Source organism: Psammomys obesus, unplaced genomic scaffold, assembly GCF_907164565.1.
Source record: "Psammomys obesus unplaced genomic scaffold, mPsaObe1.curated_primary_1811, whole genome shotgun sequence".
NCBI classification, from domain to species: domain Eukaryota; kingdom Metazoa; phylum Chordata; class Mammalia; order Rodentia; family Muridae; genus Psammomys; species Psammomys obesus.
This window is the reverse complement of record NW_026585698.1, coordinates 2612427-2638966: the sequence shown is the minus strand read 5'-3', so window position 1 is coordinate 2638966 and position 26540 is coordinate 2612427. Positions and strand designations below refer to the sequence as shown.

The following is a 26540-nucleotide window of genomic DNA, read 5'->3' as shown; positions in this document are numbered from 1 at the left end:
GCCAGATTAGAGTTTATAAATGCTGGTTTATTGGGGGCAGCCAGCACTTGGCAGTCAGAAAGAGATGAAAAAGAGAAAGCAGAAAGAAAGAGAAGGGGAGAAAAGGGAACCAAAATGGTCTGTATTATATAGGGCAGCCTGGCCCCTGGGCTGGAAAGTTCAGGGTAGAGGGTAGGGTATGCCAGCCATGCCCTGTAACAGGCTGGGAGTGAAGGATGCTGGGAGAACCTAGGCACCAGGTCTGCTTTGGTATGTAAAGTTGTTATTAAAAAAGCATGAGGCTGGTCAACCGATATTCTATACAGGAAGTTTATTAGGAGGGTATGGAGGGAATGGGAAACAGGGCATGGTGGGGAGTGAGAAAGAAAGGAAAAGGGGGGGCACCCCAAGAGAGAGAGGGAGAGGGAGAGAGAGAGAGAGAAAGAGGAGAGTAAGAGTGTAAGAGAGAGACACGTGTCAGGTTGGCCCTGTCAGGGGCAAGGTAACCACGCCTTGATGACACATGATGACATCATAAGTTGCTGGGTAACCCAGGAGCAGGTTGTGACACATGATGACATCATAAGTTGCTGGGTAACCCAGGAGCAGGTTGTGTTCCAAAATGCTAACAAAAGTAGGCACCTCAGCTGCTTTTTCCGGGTCTGAATCCCAAAGGTCCCCACCCAGCCTCCCACCAGTACCATCCATTGTATCTAGGCTATTTTCTCCATAAGAAGCTGGCAGCCATGGCTGGGGAGGGGATGGGGGCCGTGGCTGGTAAGCCCAGCGGTTTGTATGAAAGTTTTTGGCTGGAAGTTTTTAAATGTAGGGAGCCTGCGGCAGTCAGCACAGGAGAGCTACCTGCAGGCCTTGACGATCACCTGTCCTCCATGGCGCCGAAGGATGCTTCCTCCTCCGTCTTCTAGGAGCACCCGTGTCTACTCTGACAGTAATTAATGAGCTTGTATAAAGCTTCCCCAGGCAGGCTGAGCACACGACTTCCCAGCTCTGTTAGGAAAACAGAACAGAATCGGTACGGCCTAATTAATTGGTCTTCAGGTAGTAACTACATCAAAGATAGCTTGGGTACCCTGGGAAGCCTGGGAGAGTCAACCAGCTCAAGATTGATGAAGGGCTGCTGAGGTCAGACTTCGAAACACAAAACCATCTGCCGACTCTCTGGGGCTCGTACCTGCAGAAAAGCAATTTTAGAAGAACAGGTGCTGGCTTTTAACTTAGCCCTTCTTTTCTTTTATGCTGAAATCATGACTTTAGCTGGGAAGAGCCTCCAGTTGGCTGAGGAGATTCACAAACTGTCTATTGTACCTTAAAATAACCCAGCCCAACGGTATTACAATAATCTCAACTGGCTGCTGCCTAAAGTCACCGACCGCATGTCCCTAGCCACGGCCACGCCAGCCTCCCCGAGTGTTAAACAGCCCCAGGACACAGCGACTCCCAGGCCTCATTCCAGAACACTAGCTAAGAAGCACCATCGCCCTCCAAATGGTGCCCAGCTGCAGAACAGAGCGTGTGGCCCTTCTCTGCGCAGCGTGGGTGAGAGCCCACACATGTCCTTGGAAGCTGACATGTACGTGTTTCTGGTCCCTTGTAAGTTTCTCCTGGCTCAGAATGTTTTCAGTTCGCTGTGATGATGATCCATGTGTTTGGAGAAAGTGGTTCAAAGACATCTTTGCTCCATTAAAACAAACAAACAAAAAAAGGAGCCGGTGATGGTGGCACACCCCTGTCATCCCAGCACTCGGGAGGCAGAGGCAGGTGGATCTCTTTGAGTTTAAGGCCAGCCTGGTCTCCAGAGCTAGATCCAGAACAGCCAGGGCCACACAGAGAAGCCCTGTCTAGAAAGAAACAACACAATAACAAAACCAACCAAACAAGGGGCCATGGAGACAGCTCAAACCCCAACCCCCCAATGGCATACCTTCTCCAACAAGGCTGTTTCTTCTAATCCTTCCCAGAACAGTTCCACCAACTAGGGACCGAGCATTCGCATCTACAAGCCTGCAGGCCCCATTCTCATTCTAACCACCACACACCTCACACACACACAGGCGCTGCCGTACACATCCACAAATAAAATGTAACAAGTTAAAGAAAGAAAGAATCTCCCTTGAGAAGAGAGACCCTCGTGTGTCCTGCTGACACAGGACCACCCTAGAAGCTGCTTCTCTGGGATTTGCTCATCTATACTCAGTACCCAGCACGTGGAGGCTGCTATAGCCTCCATCTAAGGCGCTCAGCTAGTGGTGGACCCCGTTGCTGCCCACATGGGCGCTGGCTTTGCAGGCATGGAGTTCCCGGGTTGTGAAGGGTTCCACCAGGATTTCTAAAGAAAGCCTGGCAAGCCCTCTAGTGTTCCTGAAGGCAGCCCCTTGGGGGGGGGGGTGGTCATGAGAAGTGATGATAGAAACCCCAGGAAGCGGGATATGTCAGTGACTCTGCAGTTGCTGAGTGGAGCGGCCGAGCAGAGTGGCCACCTGGGCACACAGCAAAGCCGTAGAGGCGGAGCTGCCCAAGCTCCATCATGCTACTGTGAACACCTACATCAGAGGCTGGACATGGGGCCACAGGATTTGCTCTTCGCTCAGCTGTGTCTCAGCCTTGCTTAGGCTCCTATTGGGGGCCAGGTTTTTGGGATGTCTATGCAAACCGGCCCTGACGTGCTGTTTCCACTTAATACTTCCTTGCCTTTATGGTGCTGTGAAAATGAGACACAGCTGGCAGAAAATGTACTTCAGATTCTGAATTTGGACCTTTCCCCCAAGAATAGAAACGTGTAGTTCTACCCTCACATGAGGCTGTCAGCCTGGCCAGTCACACGCTCTCGCTAGACAATGGGCACACTACAGCGCACTGGGTTCCAAGTGGGATGTTGCGGAAGGCGTTAGTGGCTTTTCTGTCGCTGTGATAAAACCCCATGACCACAAAGGACTCGTGGAAGAAAAGGGATTTGGGAACTTATAATCTTAAAGAGCCCCGCCAGGGTGGGGAGGCAAGGCAGCCCCCAGCAGGCACGTCAGGAGCAGGAAGCACAGAGCAAACAGGAAGAGGGGTGAGCACCGCCCTCGCTGAGCATCTGCCTGTGTCTGCTTCCGAGCACGGATGTTGGGCAGCTCACAAAACTGCACTCGTGTGCACAAGTCCCTACACAAACCCTCAAAAACACACCTGATTTTTATCATTTATTTACTCGGTGTTTGTGTGCTCCGGACCAGAATGCCCATGCAGAAGTCAGAGAAGACGTGGCAGTCAATCTGGCTTCCTACCAGGTGAGTCCTAGGGATCACACTCAGATGGCCAGGTTTGGTGGCAAGTGCCGTTGTCTGCTGAGCCACCTCACCCTCACTGGCCCTTACATTTATTTTATCTAGTTTTTGTGAGATGAGGTCTCATGTACCGAAAGCTGGCCTCAGGCTTATTACGTAGACAAAGATGACCTTGACCCTCTGTTCCTCCTGCTTCTGCCTCTTGAGTGCTAGGATACAGGCTTGAGCCACCAAGCCTGGTTTCCTGGGTGGTAGAGCTTGAACTCAGAGCCCTGCACATGTTGTGCATTCTACCAAAGGAGCTTCCTTCCCTAGCTAAATAATGTTTAGTACAACCTTTAAAAACCATAAACCTCTCATGGCACATGCCTTTAATCCCAGGGCTGGGGAGGCAGAGCCAGGTGGATCTATCTGGATGAGTTCAAGACCCGGCCGGCCTACAGAGTGAGTTCCAGGACAGCTGGAGCTACAGAGTAAGACCCTACCTCAAATAAAAAAATAAAATAAAAATAAACCATAAACCTGAAAAAAGTCATAAATCCGGGAATAATTCTAATGAAAGTTATGTAAGACTTTTATACTGAAAATTGTAAAAATGTTGCTAAATGGAAAAAAAAAAACAAATAGTGGCAACACTAGCCCATGTTCATTAACTCAAAGACAAAATACTCCTAAGATCTGAGCATCTTTCAAGCTGATCTCTAAATTCCAAGTAATCCTTTTTTTGAGTCAGGGTTTGTGTGTCAACTCTGGCTATCCTAGAACTCACTATGTAGACCGGGCTGGCCTGGAACTCACGGAGCTGCACCTGCCTCTGCCTCCAGAGTGCTGGGATTAAAGGTGTGTGTCACCACTGCCTGGCTTCTCCCATAAGCTACCACAGCGGACTGTATCTCTACCTCGCTATCTCATAACATAAGTGCCCCTGTCTGCTGAGCCATGTCACCAGCCTGTACGCGTATGCACCCTAATACGTGTACTTTGTTTGTGAATTAATTTATAGATAATTTAACCTATGGGTTTATTTCATTTACTTATGTACTTTCATCCTACCTCAGAGTGGGTACACTGTAGAGTTACAGTGACTTTACAGTGTGCTGCTGCAAGGGGAGGAAACGGGCAGGTGGAAGGGAGTGGGAAGTCCAGAGACTCCCCCGGCCAGCCGCTGACTAAAGAGGCCAGCTCCCCAGCCAGGTACTGAGCAGGCAGTGCTTTCCAGCACGTGGAGCCCGAGCAACCGGTTATTTGTGTTAAAAAAAAAAAAAAAAATGTACCTGGCAGTGAGAATTCCTCCCACATCCCACACAGAAACATTCCTTTGAGGTAAATAGTTTGTTTGTTTTTTTTTTTTTTTTAATCCAGTGTTTAAAAGAAAACCAGAAAGTTCATATTTACACGTGTCTCTGCTCATGTGCCTATGCTGTTGTGTGTACAGGTGTGTGTAGAGGCATGCTTGTACCTCTGTGTAGAGTGTCCTAATTTTTTTTCTCCTAGGGATTGAGCTCCTTCCTGTGGCTGTCCTGGACTAGCTTTGTAGACCAGGCTGGCCTTGAACTCACATCGGTCTGCGTGCCCTACCTCCCAAGTGCTGGGACTAAAGCATGTGCCACCACGTCTTTTTATTTTACTATTATGATTATTTTTTTTTGAGACAGGGCCTTACACACCGCACAGTGACATGGGTTTAGATTTTTCACCAAACCTACTTTATTTAAGAGTTCTTAAGCACCTTTGCCTCCTTCCTACAGTAGGAAAAAGGGCTGTAATCCTCTTTTATCTATTTTCTGCTAATTAGGGTTAATGGGCTTTTAGGGGATTGCCAGACTCAGCCATCAGGATACCAGCAGTCCAGTCCAAAAGCCCACACTATGCTGCAACATCAAGTCAGCGAAAGCCACAAGACTGAGTTGGATTGCCCGAGGAGTTCTCTGGAAAGGTTCTCTCTGAGATCAAATGTCGAAGCACGAAGATCAGCGAAGCGATGCCGATCCAGAAAGCGACACCTCACTGAGCGTAGGCCTCTACATATCTCCTCTCCTCAGAGCCCACCGAGAGATGTTCTCAGCCGGCCAAAGTCACTCCCCTCTCACGAGAGAGCTCACAGCAGCACAGCGTGTGCCCTCTCACAAGCCAACCTTCAGCAAAACAGCACATGACAAAACAATCTTCAAAGAAGCCAGAAATTTCCACTTCACACTGATCTCCCACTCACTACACAGACAAGGATGGGCTTGCTCTCCTGATCCTCCTGCCTCAGCTGGGATAACAGGCGTGCACCACAGTTTTTGTGTGGTCTAGGGAGACAACACAGGGCGTCATGCACGCTAGGCAGGTGCTCTACCAACCGAGCCGCATAGTGGCGCACAGCGGGCGGCCACTTGCACTGTTCAACACGTTAAACCTTTGCTTGGTAACTGCGCTCTAAGGTGCAGGGCCCACAGTAGAAAGCGTGGGAGTCCAGAAAAGACAGGCGTAGTTGCACCAGCTTCTTCAGGGTCTGTTTTGGTTTAGTTATGGGTCTGGGTGAGCGTACACATTCACGTGGGGTCGAACGCACCTGCTGGGGCAGAGGCCAGAAGATGTCGGCTCCCTCAGAGCTGAAGCTACAAGTATCTGTGGGATTGCCAGCTTGTTCCATGGGTGCTGCGGCCCAAATTCCATTCCTCGCCATTGCACAGGGACACTCTTAACCACTGAGCCATCTCACCAGCTCCCTGTTCATACCAATTTTATGTGTAGCCCCAAATGGCAAGCCAGGGAGGTCATCACAAACAGAGGAGGGTATAACCGAATTAGAGCACAGGGCCAAACGCGGTGCCCCTAACAGAGCCTCCCAGAGCACTGTGCAGGCACCATGTGTGGAGTCAATTCCTGCTGGAAAGCGTTACTGCGACTAATTAACGTAGCCCAGGGAACTCCTTAATAGTGTATAAGATAAAGTCAGTTTTGGTTTCCCTTTAAAAAATGATGTTTTTTTTTGTGGCCTCAGCAGCCCCAAATGTCCTGCGTACGGTTTGCACGTTTAATTAGTGATCCTTCTGTGTCTGCAATTAGCACCAGAACCATTAATAAGATGGGTCCTCTAAAGCTCCATTTAGCTAGCAGAAGTGCACAACCAGGTACAATTAATTCATCATGAATAAGTCATGGCTGATCAGCTAATCTGTTTGTTGCTAACAGTATGAGTGGCTCCCGCCTGAGCACAGCTAATTCTCTAGGCGGACAAAGCTGGAAGCTGACAAAGCCAGCTCCCGGAAAGGGCACTCTTAAGTAGCAACCACACTGGTCAGTCCGGGAGCTTCTGAGTCGCAGCACTGAAGTGCCACTGAGCCGCAGAGGCGATTGTCCAGAGAGTGATGGAAATGGCAGCTGCATCTGGAAGCCGGAGCGCAGGGCGGGTCTCAAACTAACCCATCACCTAGAGGCCTTGTTAAAACTCAAATGACTGGCCCCGGACTGCGGGGCTCCGGACACAGGCCACCCGTAATAGGGCCTATGAGTTTGCTTTTCTAGCAAGTCCCTGTGGTGCTGATGATGATGATGGAGAGATTTCTCTCAGGGAGCCCCCTCCCCTTTCTCTAATGCTAGGGGTGGCTCACAATTGCTGTGATTCCCAAGTCCATTCTATAGACTCTAACAGGTTTGTTGGAGTTTATTGGCATTTGAAGCAGGGTCTGGGGAGTCCCTGCTGGCTTCAAGTTCACTGGCTAGACAGCTGCAACTGGCTCTGAAGTTCTGATCCTCCCGCCTCTCTCACTGGTGCTGGGATGACAGGGCGTGTGCCATTGTGCCTGGCAGTCGCTGGTGAATCTCCACCGTCCTTGCTCTCACTTTCCACCGTGTCCGAGGCAGAGCCGCTCTAGGCTGTTTGCCGCTGTGTTATATAGGCTGAGCTAGCTGGCCTGGGAGTTTTAAGGTAGGGAGTGGGGATGGATGGGTTGGGGGATGGATTCTCTCATCTTGACCAGGGTATGCTGAAATCGCAGCCACTCGTTACTGCATCAGTTTTTAACGTGGATTACAGGGATCCAGACTTGAGTGGTAAGGCTCGCCTGGCCCATTGAACCATCCCCCACGCCACCTAACCCGTCCTTTCTTCCATTCATTTTCTGAGTTCGCCCTAAGTTTTAGTGCATACATAAATGCAAAATTTATTTTCATCACGTTTACTTGTTTGTTTTGGGCATAGCATGTATATGTGTGGGTGTGCATGCTTCAGCACCTGTGTGTTTGTAGGTCCGAGGACAACGTTCAGCAGTTGGTTCTCATGCTTCCACAGTGTGGTCCCAGGAATCGAACTCAGGTTGTCAGCCTTGATGGCACGCTACTCATCTTCTGTTTCTTAGTATTATTACACTGTGGGATGTTTTCCTGCATGTTGCTCGGACAATACTCTGAGCCAAGCAACTGCCATCTTCAGGAGTGGCTGTGCCCACTTGCCAAAGATCATCCCGGCTAGGCTTGATGGCTGCTTCTCCTCACAGAGGGCGGGGTGGGGGAGTCGCAGGAGCCTCATCTGAGCACCCAGCCTGAGCACCCAGCCACTTCCCTATCTCCTGAGGCCTTAACTGTACATGGCCTCAGCAAGAGGCTAGAGAAAAGCAAAGACTAACGGGCTCCATCATTGCTTCTGTAGGAAAGTCATCATCGCTGCTGGATAAAAGCCTTTCTGGTCACAGTTTAGGGGGCACACCGGCACTTCTATAAGTAACCCCTCCCCCAAGCCCAATAACTCATTGGTGGCCTGGGGGAACTTTGGTGGCACTGTACCTTGGTCAATCTTTGGAATCTCAGGGGCAGGGAAGAAATGTTTCTGGCAGGGATTTGGCATCACAGCATTTCCACAAAGCTATTAAAACTTCTAAATGGCTGTGAAATAAATACCCTAAGGTGCCCACGCCTAATCAATGGATCTCTCACTGTGATTGGCAGTCACAGTCAAAAAGAAGTGGCCGCATCACTCTCTGCTTCGGGTTACTGAAGATACACACCCAGGCAGAGGTGAGAGCTCACCATCAGGCAAGGAGTCAGGAGACGCTAACGCACTTCCATCAAACATCTTCCCTTCTGGCTCTTCATGAGAGGACTGAGGGCACTCTGCTGGGCATGAAAGAAGCTCAGTGCATTTGTTGTTTGGTTGGTTTGGTTTTTTGATATAGAGAAAACACCGTGTTGAGCAGTGGCCACAGCCCAGCATAAGCGTCTCTAGGCTGTCAGCGTGTTCTCTAAGATGTCAGCGTGTCCTCTAAGATGTCAGGGTGTCCTCTAAGATGCCAGCATGTCCTCTAGGCCGTCAGCGTGCCCTCTAAGACAATAGCCACGCCGCCCTTCATGTCAACTCGTCCATCAGCTCGCAGGGAAATGTTCAGTTCCCCTCCTCGGCGGGAACACTGAAAGGCTGAGAGGACACAAGTGGTGCCAATTGAGAGCATTTTCCCTGTGATTTACCACCCACTGGAGCACTTACTGTTACAAACCCAGGACTCCTCCCAGGCCAGTTTCCAGAATAAATTCCTCCCTGTGTCCATAGCGCCCCCCACCCCTACCTCATTTTCCTGCAGCCGCAGAGGTCCGCACAATTGATGTGCACACACTGCCCAGCCCTCTCCTTCCGGAGCTGCTGGAAAAAGAACCCACCTTCTGCTCTGAATTAAACAGAGGGAGCTTGTTTCGTCACAACATGTTAAAGCAGCCATATGTGCCAGGCCCACAGAAGAAACACACTGCCAGTCTTCCAGGTCCTCGGGAAGTCATTACACTCACCCAGGGCAGAGAAAAGGGCTCATCCCTCTCGGAAGTTACCTGGCAAGCTAATTATAGTCACCCAGCATTTACTAAGCACTTACTGTATCAGAAATATCTGTGTTTGAGAAGTAGGGGTGGAGAGAGTTGGGAGTGGGGGTCATTGAAGGGGAGATGTTTCCGGGGTATTTCACAGGAATGATAACATAAGATCTTAATACTTTTTGTTTTGTTTCTGTTTTTGTTTTTTGAGACAGGGTTTCTTTGTGTAACCCTCATTGTCCTAGAATTTACTCTGTAGACCAGGCTAGCCTCAAACTCAAACTGCCTCTGCCTCCTGAGGGCTACCACTACCCAGCTCAACTCTTAATACATTTTTAAGGAGCTAATGCATATGAAAATAGATACAAATGAGGCAAATAAGAAATTTGATCTGGGCATAGTATTGGGCAGTCCCAGCCCTCAGGAAATATATGCAAACTGGGGGTCAGCCTGGTCTACTTAGCAAGGCCTTGTCCCAAGAAGTTAAGGGATGGGCTATGCCTCTGTCTATGGTTGAGCATTTGCAAACCCAAGCACCCACAGAGTTGGAGAGAGAGGGAAGGACCCATCCTACCTCGCATCTCTTTCTTCCCGAGCTGCTGGGACCAGTAGCTGCTGAGAACGGTGTGCGCAGATCCTAAAAAGGAAGATGCCATGAACACAAGCAGAGAAAGCAGAAGTGGTGTGTCCCTAGCTGTGTGAGCGATGAGTCACTGAACCAGCCTGACTAAATGTTAGATGAGCTAGTCCTGCTTCAATCAGGCCACAGGAGAGTGTGGCGCAAAGAAGTAAACTCAGGGGTTTATGAATCAGCTATCTCAAATTGTCTGTCAACTATGTCTTACTGTTTCTGAAGGATTAGACTGAAGGGATTTGCTTGCTTGTTTTTTAAGACAGGGGTCCATGGATCTTAGGCTGACTTGAATTCTTTAGGTAGCTGAGGCTGGCTTTGAACCCCTACCTCCTGAGTGCTGGGATAATAGGCTTGTACCTCCACACCTGGCTTTGGGCTTAATTTGGGTCATCCATTCATTGTTAGCTCTTTTGTTAATTATTTATTTTATTATTTTTAATAATGTGTGAGTCTGTGTGTGCCTCTGTGCACCAGCATGCTGAGCCTGTGGCAGCCAGAAATGCAGTGATGCTCCTGAGAGCCGCTTAACATGAACTCCGGGGACTGAACTCAGGTCCTCGGAGAGAGCACTGTTTACTCTTAACCACTGAGCCATTTCTCCAGCCTGCACAGTCAGCTCTTGATAGGAAATTCGAGGCCTTCACATAAATCTTTCTAGGGAACATGTCTCCTTCCTTCTAGGGCACATATGCAAGAAAAAGAACTCAGACACAGGGTTAACCTTGTGGGGCATTGTGGGCAAAGAGAACATTCCTTTCAGCCAGGGGTTTGGTATTGTGGGTTCAGTGTGCTGAAATATAAAGTCATGTCAGGCATGGTGGTGCACGCCTGTAACCCGACATAGGGAGCTTGAGGCCAGACTGGGCTACATGAAAATCTGTCTTAATAAAAGAAAAAAGAAGAAAAAGAGCCAGGCAGTGGTGGCACACACCTCTAAAGTCCAGCACTTGGGAGGCAGAGGCAGGTGGATCTCTGTGAGATCGAGGACAACCTGGTCTACAGAGCTAATTCCAGGACAGCCAAAGCTATACACAGAGAAACCCTGTCTTGAACCACCCCCCCCCCAAAAAAAAAGAAGGAGGAGAAGAAGAAAGTTTAAGAGCTGTAACTTTATTTATAACTTCCTGAAAAGTCTTTTAAGTGGGGGTAAGGAAATTGAGGAAGTGTGCTTTTCTCACACTTTTCTCATAAAGCTTTTCTCATAATGCTTACTGAGCATTATGGGGTGTCTGAGTATGGTAACCAACATTCTGGTTTGCCAGAGACTAAAAGTTCCACTAAAAGTTCCTCGTCTCAGGGCCCCTCAGCCCCACTCTGCCCTCTTCACCCTAGCTCATCCAAAGACATTTTCCATCTAGAAAACATTACACACAAAAGCGTCCTGCTTCTTAGTCACGGTCTTGGAAAGCAGCTATGTGTATGCACACCATCCAGAACCCTCCGCCATGGTGCGCTGGTTAGGTTTATGTCAACCTGACCCAAGCTGGAGTCTCTGGAAAAAAGAGAACCTCGACTGAGAAAATGCTTCATAAGATCCAGCTATAAGGCATTTTCTTAACTAGTGATTGATGGGGAAGGGCCCAGCCCACTGTGGCTGGTGGTCCTGGGTCCTGAGCAGGCCATGAGAAACAAGCCAGTAAGCAGCACCCCTCCGTGGCCTCTGAATTAGCTCCTGCCTCCAGGTTCCTGCCCTGTTTGAGTTCCTGTCCTGACTGCCTTCAGAGATGGACTACAGTGTGGAACATAAGCCAGATAAACTCTTTCCTCCCGATTTTGCTTTTGTCATGGCCTTTCATCACAGCAGTAGAAACCCTAACCAAGATCCACGGGGCGAGGCTCAGTGCATTTCATGGATGCTGTGGGCGTTTTATTCTGAGTCTTAGCAACACCTTGTTGAGCTTCGTGTTTGTGTTTTGTTGTTCTCAGGGTACTCAGTGAGGATCCCAGAGCCACCCCAGATCCTAGCACTTGCAGCCTCTGCCCAGCCCATCTAAGCCCTGAACCCCCAGCAGCCCCCTCCATCAAGCTACATAGACTGCTGTTCTTGGAGAGGACAGAAGTGGAGGGAGCGGCATTGCTGCCCCTCTTTGATGTCTGTCCTCTGCATCCGGCGGGTACAGGCCTGGAGGGTTGGCTCAGGGATCCCGGTGCACTGATAGTAAAGTGCGCATGTCTGCGGCTCTGTGGTGCAGTGCAGCCTAGCAAGCGGGGCGGCCCTGCATCCAATCCCCAATTGGAGGAGGAGGAGGCGGCCGCAGCAGAGACTGAGCACAGCTAGTGCTTACTGGGCATTTACCATGTTCCAGGCATTGTCTTTTGTCCTGAGCATGCGCTGTGCTGACCTGACCCACTGAGGTATTATTTGGAAGGACTGAGGCTTTCAGCGGTTGTCACCTGTCCAGGTGGTAAGAACGAGGAAGGCAGGGCTGCAGAGCCAGGCTGTCAGCCACCGGTTTCAACCTACTATAATGCCTTCTTTGTTGTTGTTATTTATTTATTTTTCATTTTTTCACACATAGCATACCAACCAGTTTCCTGTCCTCCCAGCAATCTCCCTTCTCCCCCAGATCCATTCCTGTGTTTCCCTTCAGAAAGGAGCAGGCCTCCAGGGATATCCACCAAACCTGGCATAACACGTTACAATAAGACCAGGCACAAACTGGATGAGGCAACCCAGTAAGAAGAAATTGGTTCCAAAAGCAGACAGAGAAAAAAAAAAAAAAAAAGTCAGAGACAAAAGTTGAACTCCCGCTGTTAGGAGTTCTACAAGAACACCAAGCTACACAACCCTAACATACATGCAGAGGACCCAGCTCAGACTCACACAGGCTCCGTGACTGCCGCGTCAGTCTCTGCGAGCCCCTGGGAGCCCTGCTTGGTTGATTCTGTAGGCTGTGTTCTTAGGTGTTCTCGACTCCTCTGGCTCCTACAATCCTTCCTTCCCCTCTTAAGCATCTTCTCACAGAAGAAATTCAGTGAAGGAGAAGAGGGAGAGAAAGAAGAAAGGCAGTCAAATCCACGGAGCTGGCATGACAGCACACAATCTGAAATCCCAGCACCGGACGGCAGAGGCAGGAAGAGCAGGAAGCTGGAGCCACTGTCCTTACACCCTTACATGCCAAGTTAGAGACCAGCCCAGCTACATGAAGTCTGTTTCAGAAAATGAAACAAAGCCAGGAGCTGAACTGTCACATGAAGCCTGTCTGTTTCGGTTTCTCCCCTGCTGCTGGATAAAACACCGTGACAAAAACAGCTGAAGGAGAAAGCGTAAAGGTTTGTTTTCACTCACATTTCAAGGTGCATCCCTTCGTGGCTGGGAGGTCTGGGCAGCAGAGGCAGCTACTCACGTCAGAGGAGAGCCATGACTACAGCTGCCGCTTGACCCCTCTCCCTAGTCACACAGGCCAGGATCCCAGTTAGGGACCCTCTCGCCCACATTGAGATAGGCCACTTGAATTAGCATAATCAAGATAATCCCTCAGTCTTGCTCAGAGGCCCACCTCCAAGCTGGTTCTGGACTCTGTCACATTGACAACACAAAGCACCCACGTGTGAAATCAGCTGTTTGTATTCCTCCTCTCTCCTGGTTAGTCACCCCTCCCCCCATCTTAAGTAAAGAGTACCTGTTACCGGGTCTTCAGGCAAACCAACCCATGGCGCAAAGTATCTGGAGTAGAAGTCATAGGGGGCCGCCTGCTCCCCAGGCTCTCCTTTGAGAGTGAGAATGAGTCCTTTCACCCTCCCTGTCCTGTCAATCCGAGGCAGAGGCTCCGTGTTCACCTTCAGGGTCTCTAGAAAGGACCTGGAGCGCAAACGGGATGAGTTAGGAATAAGCATTTGCCGACGGCCTCCTACACATGGGAAGGAGGCTGAGCTGTGCCCAGATGGCTCAGCACAGGGAGGGAGAGCCTGCCCTGACATCTACCCATGGGAAAGGAAGTGGTCGGTCAGGCCTCTAATCCTAGCACTTTGGTAGAAGAGACAGGTGGACCTCTGAGTTTGAAGCCAGCCTATTCTACAGAGTGAGTCTCAGGCCAGCAAGAGCTATATAGGGAAACCCTCTCTCAAAAGAGAAGGAAAAAGAAACAACAACAACAAAAAAGTCATGCTTTGGAGATAGCACAGCCTGACTGAAGCAGAGCTGGAAATCTGGGTGCTGGCATGTAAATGGTTAAACATGCTGTTTACCTGTCATAAGAATCGCTGAGCCGGACCAGGAGTTTCCGGGTATCCGGAGAGTACCTGATGTCCTGGACCAGGGTGTCACCTATGGCTGCCTGTGAAACAGACCAAAAATGCCTCAGAGTGCCAACAAATAGGCTTGCTGAGTGAGGACTGCCCAGCTCCATAACCTGAATTCAGCCCCACAGATCCAAATAGCAAGAGAGAACCCACTCCTGCAAGTTGTCCTCTGACCTCCAGCCCTGCACCATGGCTTGCCTAGCACACATGGAACCAAAGCACCACATAAACCAGGAAGAAAGGATGAGATTATGGCCAAGCTGGAGAGATGGCTCAGTTGGTAAAGTGCCTGCTTTGTGAACATGTGGGCCTGAGTTCAATTCCCAGAATCCATATTTTCAAAGTCAGGCATGGTGACCAACAGTTGTTATGTCCCTGTTGGGGAGACAGAGACAGGAGGCTCCCTGGGTCTTGCTAGCTTAATCAGTGAGCTCCAGAACAATGAAGGACCGAGGTTAATAGATTGGGGCTAAAGAGATGAGTAAGAATGAGGACCAGGGGCTGGAGAGGTGATGGCTCAGCTGCTAGAGGACCTGAGTTCAATTTCCAGCAACCACATGATGGCTCACAGCCATCAATCATATGATCTGATGGCCTCTTCTGGCATGCAGGTATACATGCAGCTAAAGCACTCAGATACATTAAATAAATAAACAAATAAGCTTTGTTTAAAAAGATGAGGATCTGAGTTCAGATCCCCAGCACCTACCTAAAAAGCCAGGCATGGCCACATGCTCATACCTGTAAACCCTGGTGAAGGGGGAAAGTGACACGGGAGACTTTCTGTGGTTTAAAAAAAAAAAATCTATTTATATGTGTGTATGTATGTATATGTATGTGGGGAGGGGCCTCAAGTGTGGAGGTCAGAGGACAAGTCCCAGGAGCTCTCTGCTTTGGTGCCAGGCCCAGCCTCTGGGTGGAATCATGATGCAGGCCCTACTGTACGGCTTCACCTCTAAGGAAGCTCCAGTTCACCATGGCTGAGGCCCCTCTGTCTTGCTGTGTAGCTGTTTTCTCCCACCTGCAATATTCCATCCTGGGGAGCGGAGGAAGGCTGCTCAGACTCAGGAAGCTAACGAAACCTACACTTAGAAAGATACAAGACTCACTGAGCTTATCCCCAAGGCTGTACGGCCCTTCTGGTGGAAGGGCCCACAGGTTCTACAGGGAGCTTCAGGGGCGCAGCCTCGTGAGCTGCCTCCCATGCTGGAAAGAGCCTGTCAGTGACTCGGCTCCTTCTGAGTCACCCACGCTGGTGGGAGGGACCACACAAAAGTCACTCGCTCACCAAGCTAGACTCCGTGGAATCGTTCCTTTGGCCTGTTCTGGGTGTCCCTTGAGAGAAAACACATGTTCACATCTCCCCAATTAAAGTCAGCCCCTCAACAGCGGGCAGGAAAGGAACAGCCACGCACACCCTAGAGTGAGCAGGGGACTCGGCAGAGTCCCAGACATGCTTTCCTCGCGACCTCCCTTGCTCTGCCATGGTCCCTTCCTTCTTCACCTATGCACTGGGGGTTCTAGAACCTCCATGGAACAACTTGCAGCACGCACCTCACTGGGTGACATAGAGGAAAAAAGGAGACAGTGTGGGTAAAACCCTTAATATGTGGCACCACCCAGAACAGACTCTCACGGCCGCGGTGAGACCAGGCTATATTTCTTGTCCTCACCGGGAAGTACCCACGCTTTCTTTGCCAACCTCTTCACTCTCATTGTCCACCACTCGGATTGGTGACAGCGACAGCTACCGGCATTTTCCACCCTTTTTCTCCACCTTCTTTCTGTGGATTTTATTGAATGGTCTTTCCTAGAGAAAATCCCAGTGCTCGTGCAATAGTGGCATTACTGTTACAGAGGTAACCAATCACCCTCCCCTTAAGCTAGAGGACTGTTTCACAGCTCATTCCTCATACTGGGCACTCGGTTCAGCGCCCGCGGCTGGGGAAGGCCACAGACCCCAAGACGGGACTTACTGCTGTGGTTTTGTAAGTGGACGTGTATTGTCACATGTGTCTTAATGCTTTCATTTATATCTATAGCTTATTGCCATCCTCAGCCTTTGTCAGAGATGCTTAGTTTTGAAGTAAGTAGTGGTTAATTGCAGGGACTCATCACTAGTCAAAATCTGAGATTCAGTGGCTTTTGAGGGTTTGACCCTAACTGGGACATCTATTATTCATCTATTCCCAAAGCTCAAAGACCAAAAGAAAAGAGGAGGTTAGAAGAGCATAAAAAGCCCACAAGGAAAGCAACAGAACTAGAAGATTTGAACACAGGGGTCTTACCAGAGACCCATACTCCAACCAAGTACCAGGCATGGGGATAACCTAGAACCCCTGCACAGATGTAGCCCATGGCAGTTTAGTGTAGAAGTGGGTTACATAGTAATGGGAAGAGGGACTGCCTCTGACATAATCTGATTGGCCTGCTCTTTGATCACTTCCCCTTGAGGGGAGAGCAGTCTTACCAGGCCACAGAATATGACAATGCAGCCACTTCTGATGTGATCTGATAGATTAAGATCAGATGGAAGGAGAGGAGGACCTCCGATATCAGTGGACTTGGGGAGGGGCATGCATGAAGAAGAGGGAGGAAGGGTGGGATAGGGAGGGAAGGAGGGAAGGGCTTATGGGGGGATACAAAGTGAATAAAGTGTAAAAAAAATTAAAAAAAAAAAAAAGAAGAGCATAAAAGCCAAAGGGTGGGAAGAGTGCCGCAGAAAAGCATCTTTTAGACATGGCATGACCACTGCACTCATGAGCTCATGAACATCACAGCAGCTGTGGCTATCTGCAAAACATTAGACCTGTCAACATTTCACCGTGGGTGAAGGGGGAGCTCGTGAGGCCCTGAGCTTCCCTGATAGACTACTGGCAACTGGAGAAAGGGTGTCATTTTATCAGTGATATGACCAGCGATTGCCCACATTCCAGTAACTGCTGCCCACCCCCACCCAGCGCTCATGCAAGCAGCTCTGTTTAAATTCAGTGAAACATACAGAGAGAGAGAGAGAGAGACAGGAGTGTGAAGTAGGGAAATTGTTGGGGATAAGGGTTTTGGGAGGTGGCAGGGGGAGTAAAAGGGACCAAAATTTGTTGCATACATGTAGAAACTTGTAAAGGAATTTTTTAAGTCAAGGAAGAACATTCCCAGCTCCCCTACCTGAACTTGCATGGTCACACCGTCACACCACAGACTGATTTCTCCTCCAGCAGAATGAATAGAAACCCGACCTTTCATTGTTCAAGGGTCTGAGGATGTCTGCTATTATCTTCCTCTCCACCTCCTCACACACACTCATCCCGCCCCAAACACTCTGTCTTACTCCCGTCCCGCTATAGAGGTTATATTGGTCATAGTTAAACCAAAGGAGTTGGGTGTGATGGCACGAACCTCTAATCCCAGTACTTGATAGGCAAGAGAGCTGCAAGTTCAAGGCTAGCCTGGGCTACACAGTGTGGAGAGAAAGGTTACAACTCAACGAAAGTGATCAACCTTACTAACAGATACCCTACTAACGTGCTAATCTAAAATTGCCTAGGCTTTCACCGCTCACCTGCCGTAGCAGGTGGCCCATTTTATGGGATCATATCATGTCAGATCACAGTCTAAGAATGGAGTCGGGTGAAAGAAATCATGAGAGCTTATGAGACAACTCCAGGAAAACGAGAGTCTTGTGACCTCGGTTTCTTCAAAAGCACACAATGGTTCCTGGAACGTGCTTCCGTGCCCCTTGCATGTGTAGTGAATAGGAGTTCACCTCAGATTATTCATGACAACTGGCTCTTGTTTACATGTCTCTGTGGGAAAACAGGACTTTGGCCACGTGCAGCTTGTCCTTGTCATTATAGACTAATCATGTGACTCTTCCTAACCCTCGGAGTATAAATTGTCTGATGCCCTGAATAAAGTTGGCTGTTGCATGAGACTGTAGTCCGCCTCATTTTTAGCCACACACACACACACACACACACACACACACACACACACACTTCCCAGGTTCGCACCACCAATTAGAGTGGTAGACATCAAGCCAGAGCTTTCTGTTCAAACAGGGACAACTGAGCACATCACACCGGCTTTTCACCAACCTTTATCAAGTCTCCTACTTCGTGGAAGTCCTAGGAGGGGAAAAGAGATGAAGTCATTGCTGAGCAGGAGAGCTGTGGGCTGACCTCAGCTTGTAGCTATAATCACTCATGTCACAATTAGACGTAAATACAGTAAGGGCTAACCTGGGGGAAGGTTGGGTAGAGAGGAAAGTCCAAGACAATCCCATCTTCTGCCTTTCTGGCCTTCAGCTCCCCACTCAGAGTGACAAACGTTAGAGTGCTGTTCGTGTTCTCTGGGCAGAGCAGGAATCAAGGATGAGGAAAACAACCTGGGTACAGGGAACCCACCACCACCTTCTCCAGTGTTAGGGATTAACTCTAGCACCACTAGAGCAACTTAACTAACACTGAACTATAGTCCCAGCCTATTTTAAATGCTTTTTTTTTTTAATTTTCTGTTGTAATTCATTTTTCAAGACCAGATCTTAACTATGAAGTTCTCACTAGCCTTAAACTCTCGTAGGCCAGGCTGGTTTTGAACTCATAAAAATCCTCTGGCTTCTATCTCCAAAGTGCTAGTGTTACATACATGGAATCTAGTAGGGGAAAGGCCGAGGCAGGAGGGTCAGGAGCACTGGATCTTCCATAGCTACGTAGAGAATCCAGGGCAAGTCTGGGTTACATAAATACTGTTTTAAAGAACATCATCCAGGAGCCAGGTGTGGTAGTACACACCTTTAATCTCAGCATTAGGGAGGTAGAGGCGGGAGGATCTCTGTTAGAGGCTAGCCTGGTCTACAAAGTGAGTTCCAACACAGCCAGGGCTACCTGGCTCAAAAACAAACAAACACACAGAAACCATATACATACATGCATGCCTATAAGCATATAAAAAAATCACATTACTTATTTTGTGAAAGAGCACCGCCGCGGAGGCCAGGGTGGCATGACCGCACAGCGGGACCTCACTCACGGGCGTAAACCACCTTAGTCCAAAGCAGGAACCTTCAGAGGAGGAAAAGCCAAAGAGGAGCAAGTCAGACCCAGGAAGGCACGCCTGAAGCTTTCTAGCATCTTGCTCCCTAAATCTCTAACTGCCGTAGTTAATAGTAAACTGTTGCCAAAGGGCAGATGCAGACTAGACAGACATCCACCGGCTCCTGGCAGGTAGGTCTGGAGCAGAAGCTGTAGGCTCACCAGCATCCGAGGTCCATTTGGGATGCTGCAGCAGAAGGCCGTGGATTGGGTGACGCTTCAAGAAAGGAATATTTCTGGAAGTCAACTGATGGCTTAGAGGTTTGTGGCCTAGGAGCTGGCACCTGCTGAGAGCCTTCTCAGTGCATCAGCCCAGGGCAGGAAGCACGGGCACAAGAGAATGCCAAACACCCGTGTCAAAGAAGCCCACTCCTGAGATGCCAAACCCATCCTCTGACATGCTCTCACTGCCATTAGGCCCAGCCTACCCACATGCAGCTCTGGGGCCGCTCTCAAATGCTCGAACTTAGGAGGTGGGAGACAACTACAAGCTCAGACTCACCTTCCACACGCTTCTCCCAGATGAACTAACCACACACACACTTGTGCTGTCTGCATGCACATGACATGAACATCTCCCTTAAACGCCCTCGCCGCCACCCAGGAAAATACGAAAAATGTGCATTTACTCTGTATGAAGTTGTCAGTCGGCTGCAGTTTCCTGATGAAAGCCGTTTCAGAAAGGTTCATTTCCCTGGCAATTTGCTGATGGTTGTCTTCCTCCAGTATCTTAATTAGAAACAAATGGTCATTGAGACTTTGGATACGCAAATCAGATGTCCTGGCATGGTAACTACTGTTAGTTAACATAACTCAGGGCAAGTTTATAAAGGCAATTTTTCAGACGCCCAGGCCTATAGCACCTAAGGGAGAATCAGAAATGTGCAAAGCTACTCAAGTGAAAACCCACAGCATCGGGCCAGGTTCCTATTTATGTCAGTTTATTATCAAATAAAAAATCTTGCACTCCTTTTTATTCTCTTTTTCCAAGTGCAGGGAGTCAACCAAAGGGCTTCAGAAATGCCAGGCAAGCTCTGTCATTGGGCTATGACCCCAGGCATTTAAAAAACCTATTTATTTATTTATTTATTTATTTATTTATTTATTTATTTATTTATTTATGTATGTATGTATTTTCCTTTGTAGACAAGTTCTAAGATGCCCCAGTGTTGCCACTGCTCCTCCTCCTCCTCCTTCTTTCTCTTTCTCTTTTTATGGAGGCATTCTCTCTCTATCTCTTTTTATTTAATTTTTATGTGCATTGGTGTCAGACCCCTTGGAACTGGAGTTGCAGACAGCTGTAAGCTGCCATGCAGAATTGAACCCTGGTCCTTTGGAAGAACAGACAGTGCTCTTAACCACTGAGCCACCTCTCCAGCCCTCCACCCCTTGATATTTATTTTTATTCTATGCGTACTGGTATTTTGCTTCCATATATGTCTGTGTGAGGGTGTTGGATCCCTTCGAACTGTGGAGTTTCAGGCAGGTGTGAGGGGCCATGTGGGTGCTGGGAACTGAATCAGATACTCTGGAAGAGCAGCCCATGTCCTGCTGAGCCATCTGTCCAGTCCATTCAGCGTGAGATTCTTCTGCCTCTCGGAGGGCACCTACTACTCAACACGGAAGCTCAGGGAGGAGGGGTCAGCTAGCACCGGCACATCATGGTGGGGAACAGTCTTAGGATGTGACCAAACCAGGGGAGGAGGCTGTAGTCCCAAGCTTCTGGGCAGTCTGTCAGCGTCTGTACCCAGACCTGGGGAAAGCTCTGCCACTCCCCTGAGCCCCGCCCAGGCACTGGTTGATGGTTCGCATGGCTCCGAGCACTGCGGTCACCGACACAGCTGTGCTTATTTCACACACTGCGAGCCCACCCAGGACTTCGCCCACTGCTCACAGCGCTGTCCACGGTGAGGGCGGGCCTTCCCAGTACAAGTGACCTCATCTGAGGAGTCCCTCACAAGGGTCAAGAGACGTGTCCTCAAGGCCACTCGAGAGCCTGTGAAGGTGACCATCAACATAAAGTGACACAGGACGCTGCCTGCCTCCTACTACCCGGGAAACAATACAGCATTCACCCAGAAGGCCAAGGAGTGTTTAACTATCCCATTAGCAATTATCTTAATAAAAAACCTACATTTTTTTAAATTTAAATTCAACTACTTCACTTATTTGGGGGAGGCACTTGTCTAGCATGGCCACTCAGATGTCAGAGGGTGACCTGCCAGGAGGAGGTTTTCTGCTTATACTATGTGCCTCCCAGGGACTGAACTCTGGTCTTCAGACTCGGTGCCAAAGACCTTTACCTGCTAAGCCAGGAGCTGCAGAAGAGCTATTTATAAAAGAAAGGGGTTTTGGCAAATTAAGTTTTTCACATTCTAGAGATCAGCTCCTTGTCTCTACTTAATTCCTTGCAGGTGCCTTATTTTCTTGATCCCAAAGAGATTTTTAAAAAATATTTTGATGATTATTTATAAGAGAAAGAGAGAATGAGAATGAAAGAGTGTGTGTGTGTGTGTGTGTGTGTGTGTGTGTGTGTGTGTGTGTGTGTACACTTGAGTGTGGAGCCTTTGGAGAGCAGGAGAGAGAGAGAATATGAATGTTTTTCTCTAAGTACACCTGAGTACAGAGCCTTTGGAGGTCTGAGAGAGAGCACACGTGTGTGCGCACGCGCACACGTGTACATGGGGGGGACTTGTACACACGAGCGCAGTACCCTTGGAGGTCAGAAGAGCGTGTCAGCGCTCCCGGAGCTGGGGTTACAGGCAGTTGTAAGCACACCACACAGGTGTTAGGACAGGAACTAAAGTCCTCTGCAAGAACAGTACACACTTTTTTTTTTTTCAAGACAGGGTTTCTCTGTGTAGCCTTGACTGTCCTGGACTCACTTTGTAGACTCACAGAGACGCACCTGCTTCTGCCTGCCCGAGTGGTGGGATCACAGGTGTGCCACTGTGCCTGAGGCAGTGGCACTTTTAACCAATGAGCCTTCAGCCCCTTAAAAGGAATTTCTAAACGTTCGGAGTATGGGGAAGGTTAAAGCCAGGTCTGATGGCACACACCTGCAACCCTAGCACCAAGGAGGCTAAGACAGTTTGAGGATAGCTCTGGCTACACAGGGAGTTTAGGGCCAGCCAGGACTGCAAATCTTGACCTTGCTTCAACCCTTCTCCCAAGCCCGTGGAAGAGCTCCTAAAATAAGATCTAAAGGTAGTTTCAGTCATATCTAGCCATAAAACTAAACTGAGGGCTAGTTTTCCTCTATTTTTTTATATTTGTTTGCTTATCTATTTATTTATTTTTTTATTTTATAAGATGGGTCTCTTTACGTAGCCCAGGCAGGCCTAGGACCTGCTATGTAGCCCAGGCTGACCCCAGACTTTCGAGCCTCCTCGCTTTTCCTTTGGAACACCAGAGTTTCAGGCATGAGTCCCCACTCCCAGCTGCTGCCAGGTCCTCTGCCTGGGAGTCTCTGTGGTTCTGACTCAGTCTGGGTACAGCCATCCCCTCACGACCATCACCGAGGTGACAGAACGCAAGCCAGAGAAGCAAACACTCACAAAGGTCGTCTCACTTCTCCACAGAGGTCACGGGCTCTGCACACATCTAGAATTTCAGGCACGGCCCTTGAGAACTGAGTACTCACGTTTTCCAGGAGGCAGACAGCAGCAGGATTGCCTCGGAAAGCTGTCGCCGTGAACGCATCTGCTATGAAAATCGGGAGCTTCATTTTCCTCCCTGGCTCTGTCTGTGAGGTCCCTGAGCCTGCCTCACTTCCTGTTGTTGAAGAGAAGAAAAAAAACCAAACAACCCAGAAAGTTAATATTTCACTAGTGTACACATGCAGTTAATGGTTCCCAGATAGAAAGCCAAACAATTACTCCAGTATCACCTTTAAGGATCCCAAGCCTCTGATGTTTTCAGCCTTTGCAGTGAACAACCTAGCAGAGGGTCCCTGAGTGCTGGGCAAGTGAACGCTTGACTGGGATGCAGAGTCCTGGATGTAATCCCCAGCAGCCCTTACACGGGGCAGGACGGACCGGACCGGCACAGAGCTGTCATCCTAGCACAAGGAAACTGCTACAAGGAAACAGAAGCAGGAGAAACAGAGGTGCAAAGCCATCCTCAGCTATACAGGGAGCTCCAGGCCAAGCTGGATACATGAAACCCTATCTCACAACAACAAAAGAGTTTACCAACTTACACAGTATCTGAAAGTTTACTGTCTTTATTAGTTAGAAAGAAAGTAAACATTGGGTTTCTATCAGCAGGAAACAGCATCAAGGTGCCCTCTTCCTGGTTGTTATTTTTAAGGCTGTGTCTTACAATGCAGCTTGTGCTAGCCTGGCTCTTAAAGCGCCCTTGAACTTAAGAGATCTGCTGCCTCTGGCTTCCACGTGCTGGGATTAAAGTCCTGTGCCTCCACACCCAACCTCCCTTTTCTCCTCTTGAACTCACTTTGCTGGTGGAGGGGTGCCTGGCACACGATGAGTATCTACTGAATGACTTAAGAGGTAACATACTGAGGACACATCATAACTGAGGTTTAGAGCATGGAACACAAACAGGAGGATTTGTCCTGGAGCGGCACCTGCCAGGACAAGTCTCCATCAGCAGCATTACGTCACTGCCTTTCAGGCTGTTTATGTGATTGCCTTCATGATATCAGACAGCGTGAGTCAGCACTCAAAGGCACAATGCTCATGTATGATCCGTGGTTTCCTGCATGGCTGGCATGGAGCTAGCTCAGGCCTCTTGCATGGCTCCTACTGCCCTAGCACTGAGCTTGTTTGCCTGTTACGTGGGGCCAGGATCTTGCCATGTTGTCCATGTTGGCCTTGAACTTTCTATGGGGCCTAGGAAGGCCTTCAGTTTGTAGTCCTCCGGCCCCAGCCTCCGGAACAGCTGGGATTGAAGGCCTCTATCTCCAGACTTGCAGTAGTTCTCACAAATTCAATATGGCAGTTTGTGAGGCAGGCTCAGTGACCCAGGCCTGTGATACCAGGAATCAGGAGACTGCAGCAGGAGGACTGCCTTGAGTTCAAGGCCATCCTCTCAAATCAAAACAAACACTATTTTTGGGGCTTCAGCCATTTTTAGTTCCATCCCTCAGGTCTTGCTAAATGATCCCCAGCAGAGAAAAATGCATGAACTCCAGTATTCAGGAGTTACAACTCCAAAGTTTTGAAATGTTAGTTAAACAGTCTTCTGAAATTATATGTGTGTGTATGTCAAGGTTTCAGCTCAGGGACTCAGGCATGCTAAGCATGTTTTATAACACAGAGACATCCCCTCCCCAGGCCCCTGAATCCTAATGTTATTAAGAGATGAGGAGAGGGCTTAAGTGATCCCTGTGCCTTAGCCTCTCTGTTAGCTGAGGCTACAGTCCAGCCCTCCAATTGTCTCTGCATATTGTAAAAGTTAATTCAGAGAGCAGCCAGAGGTCTCAACAGGTGAAGGCACTTAGCATACACACCTGGACCAGGCCCCACACAAAGGTGGGCGGAGAGATAACACCACCACGTTGTCATCTGACCTTCATCCCGAGTTTTAGGTCCCCAGTGAAGTCTGAGGACCTACAGTCCAGCCCTGGGCAAGTGACTGTTTGTAGAGTGTTTGCCTGAGAGGCACAAGTCTGCTTATTTCCCCAGCTCCACTTAAAACACAGTGACAACCGAGTGATAAACTGCGGCTGCGCTAAGAAACTGATTGGTCTGTAGATGGGGGCGGGGCTGTTTGTCTGCTCTGTTTTGTGAGTCCATCTGACTTTAAATCCCAGACTGTCAATTCAGTTCACAACCCTCTTGTAAACCCACTGTAAACCCAGTGCCGGGTTTACAGATGGTGGGACCAAGCCAGGCTAGCTTGCAGCTTTTGAAATGGTTAAGAATTAACATCAGTGAAAACACTCCATTTGTTTGTTTGCTGAGTCAGGGACTCAAGTAGCCCAGGCTAGCTGATGATTTGCCCCGCTGAAGCTAGTCCTGAACTTGGGGCTTGACTGAACTTTAGCCTTTTTGGTTCCATCCATCTGTTCTTGCGAAATGATTCCTAGGAGAAAAACTACATGAATGCCAGTAATTAGGAGTTACAACTCCATGATTTTGAAATGTTAAACAGTCTTCTGAAATTATGTGTGTGTGATTTCCTGAGAGCTGGGAGTCCAGGTACGTGACGCCATACCAGGCTTATCTTGTCAACCTGAGGAGGAAATCCTCCTGGGAGTCACCCACTGGGAGTCCGTGTCACAGACTGCACCAAATTCCAAGTCACGTTAAGTCTCGCTTTATTAAACAAGAGGAAGCTTTGGCATTGCCACTCTTAGGACACACAGGAGAAAGATCTCACAGCCCACCCTGCTCCTGGAGAGTATGTGTATCTCCGCACAATCTACTCAAATGCATAGTCTGTTTTAATTTCCTGGGTTTTGTCCTGGTGGTGACTTATAGACAAGTTCAAAACACAAAGGATTTGTTTCCTTAACATGAAGACTGCTCTGCACCTTCCCACACGAGCTGCCTCTGTGCTCCCTTCACGGCGTGTGAGTCCCCACACAGCACACTTCACAGTGTTCTCTCTTCAGCGTTAGGTCTGCATTCCCAGAGTTATTGGTCTATGGGGAGGTTATGAGTCTGTGCGTGATGGTGCACACCATTAACCCAGAGGCGGGCAGATGTCGGAGGTTAGCCTGGTCCACACAGAGAGTTCCTTCCCAGCCAAGGCTACACAGTATGATTCTGTCTTTAAATTAAAAGTACATATATATGTATACATATATACATACATATATGGAAAACCTTCTATCAGGTACCCACGCCTAAATCTAAATTTCAATCTCCTAATCAATGGATCTCTCACTTTGATTGGCATTCATAATCAAAAGAAGTGGCACTCCACTCTCTGCTGTGGTTACTAAATAGCCATACCCAGGCAGAGGTCGGACCTCAGAGCTCACCATCAGGAAGGAGTCTGGAGACAGTGCCGAGCCCCCATCTAATGCTCTCTCCTCCTGCTCCTCACGAGAGGACTGACAGCAGTGTTTGGCAGCCTTGCTGAAGCAAGCTCAGCGCACTTGTTCTTTGGTTTGGTTTTTTGATATAGAGAAAACACCGTGTTGAGCAGTGGCCACAGCCCAGCATAAGCGTCTCTAGGCTGTCAGCGTGTCCTCTAAGATGCCAGCGTGTCCTCTAAGATGTCAGGGTGTCCTCTAAGATGCCAGCGTGTCCTCTAAGATGCCAGCGTGTCCTCTAGGCCGTCAGCATGCCCTCTAAGACAATAGCCGCACCACCCTTCATGTCAACTCGTCCATCAGCTCGCAGGGAAATGTTCAGTTCCCCTCCTCGGCGGGAACACTGAAAGGCTGAGAGGACACAAGTGGTGCCAATTGAGAGCATTTTCCCTGTGATTTACCACCCACTGGAGCACTTACTGTTACAAACCCAGGACTCCTCCCAGGCCAGTTTCCAGAATAAATTCCTCCCTGTGTCCATAGCGCCCCCCACCCCTACCTCATTTTCCTGCAGCCGC

The 26540-nt window shown here is 49.0% G+C and overlaps 2 protein-coding genes across 6 annotated transcripts in view; both read right to left on the bottom strand.

Moving 5' to 3' along the window:
- On the bottom strand, positions 1–26001 carry LOC129670407 (phenazine biosynthesis-like domain-containing protein 1). Of its 5 annotated transcripts, none has more exons than XM_055598904.1 (11): positions 25969–26001; positions 22906–23093; positions 22660–22790; positions 19646–19745; positions 18888–18986; positions 18165–18274; positions 18021–18050; positions 13873–13961; positions 13308–13486; positions 9625–9687; positions 1–987 (listed from the first exon to the last, which is right to left on the bottom strand). In XM_055598904.1, exons 3-11 carry the CDS (start codon positions 22741–22743, stop codon positions 902–904), a joined length of 840 nt encoding a protein of 279 aa, XP_055454879.1. In that variant the 5' UTR covers positions 22744–22790; positions 22906–23093; positions 25969–26001; the 3' UTR covers positions 1–901. The 5 variants fall into 5 exon arrangements, 3 of the variants coding, with proteins under 3 accessions (XP_055454879.1, XP_055454878.1, XP_055454880.1); XM_055598903.1 differs by lacking the exon at positions 1–987 and adding an exon at positions 4950–8664; XR_008719200.1 differs by lacking the exon at positions 1–987 and adding an exon at positions 11057–11176.
- The window catches only part of LOC129670408 (phenazine biosynthesis-like domain-containing protein 2), a 35855-nt gene continuing 34590 nt past the window's right edge, over positions 25276–26540 (bottom strand). Inside the window, exon 10 of the mRNA XM_055598906.1 lies at positions 25276–26373. Coding sequence (XP_055454881.1) covers positions 26261–26373 — 113 coding nt within the window. The 3' untranslated portion in view covers positions 25276–26260. The remainder of the gene's footprint in view (positions 26374–26540) is intronic.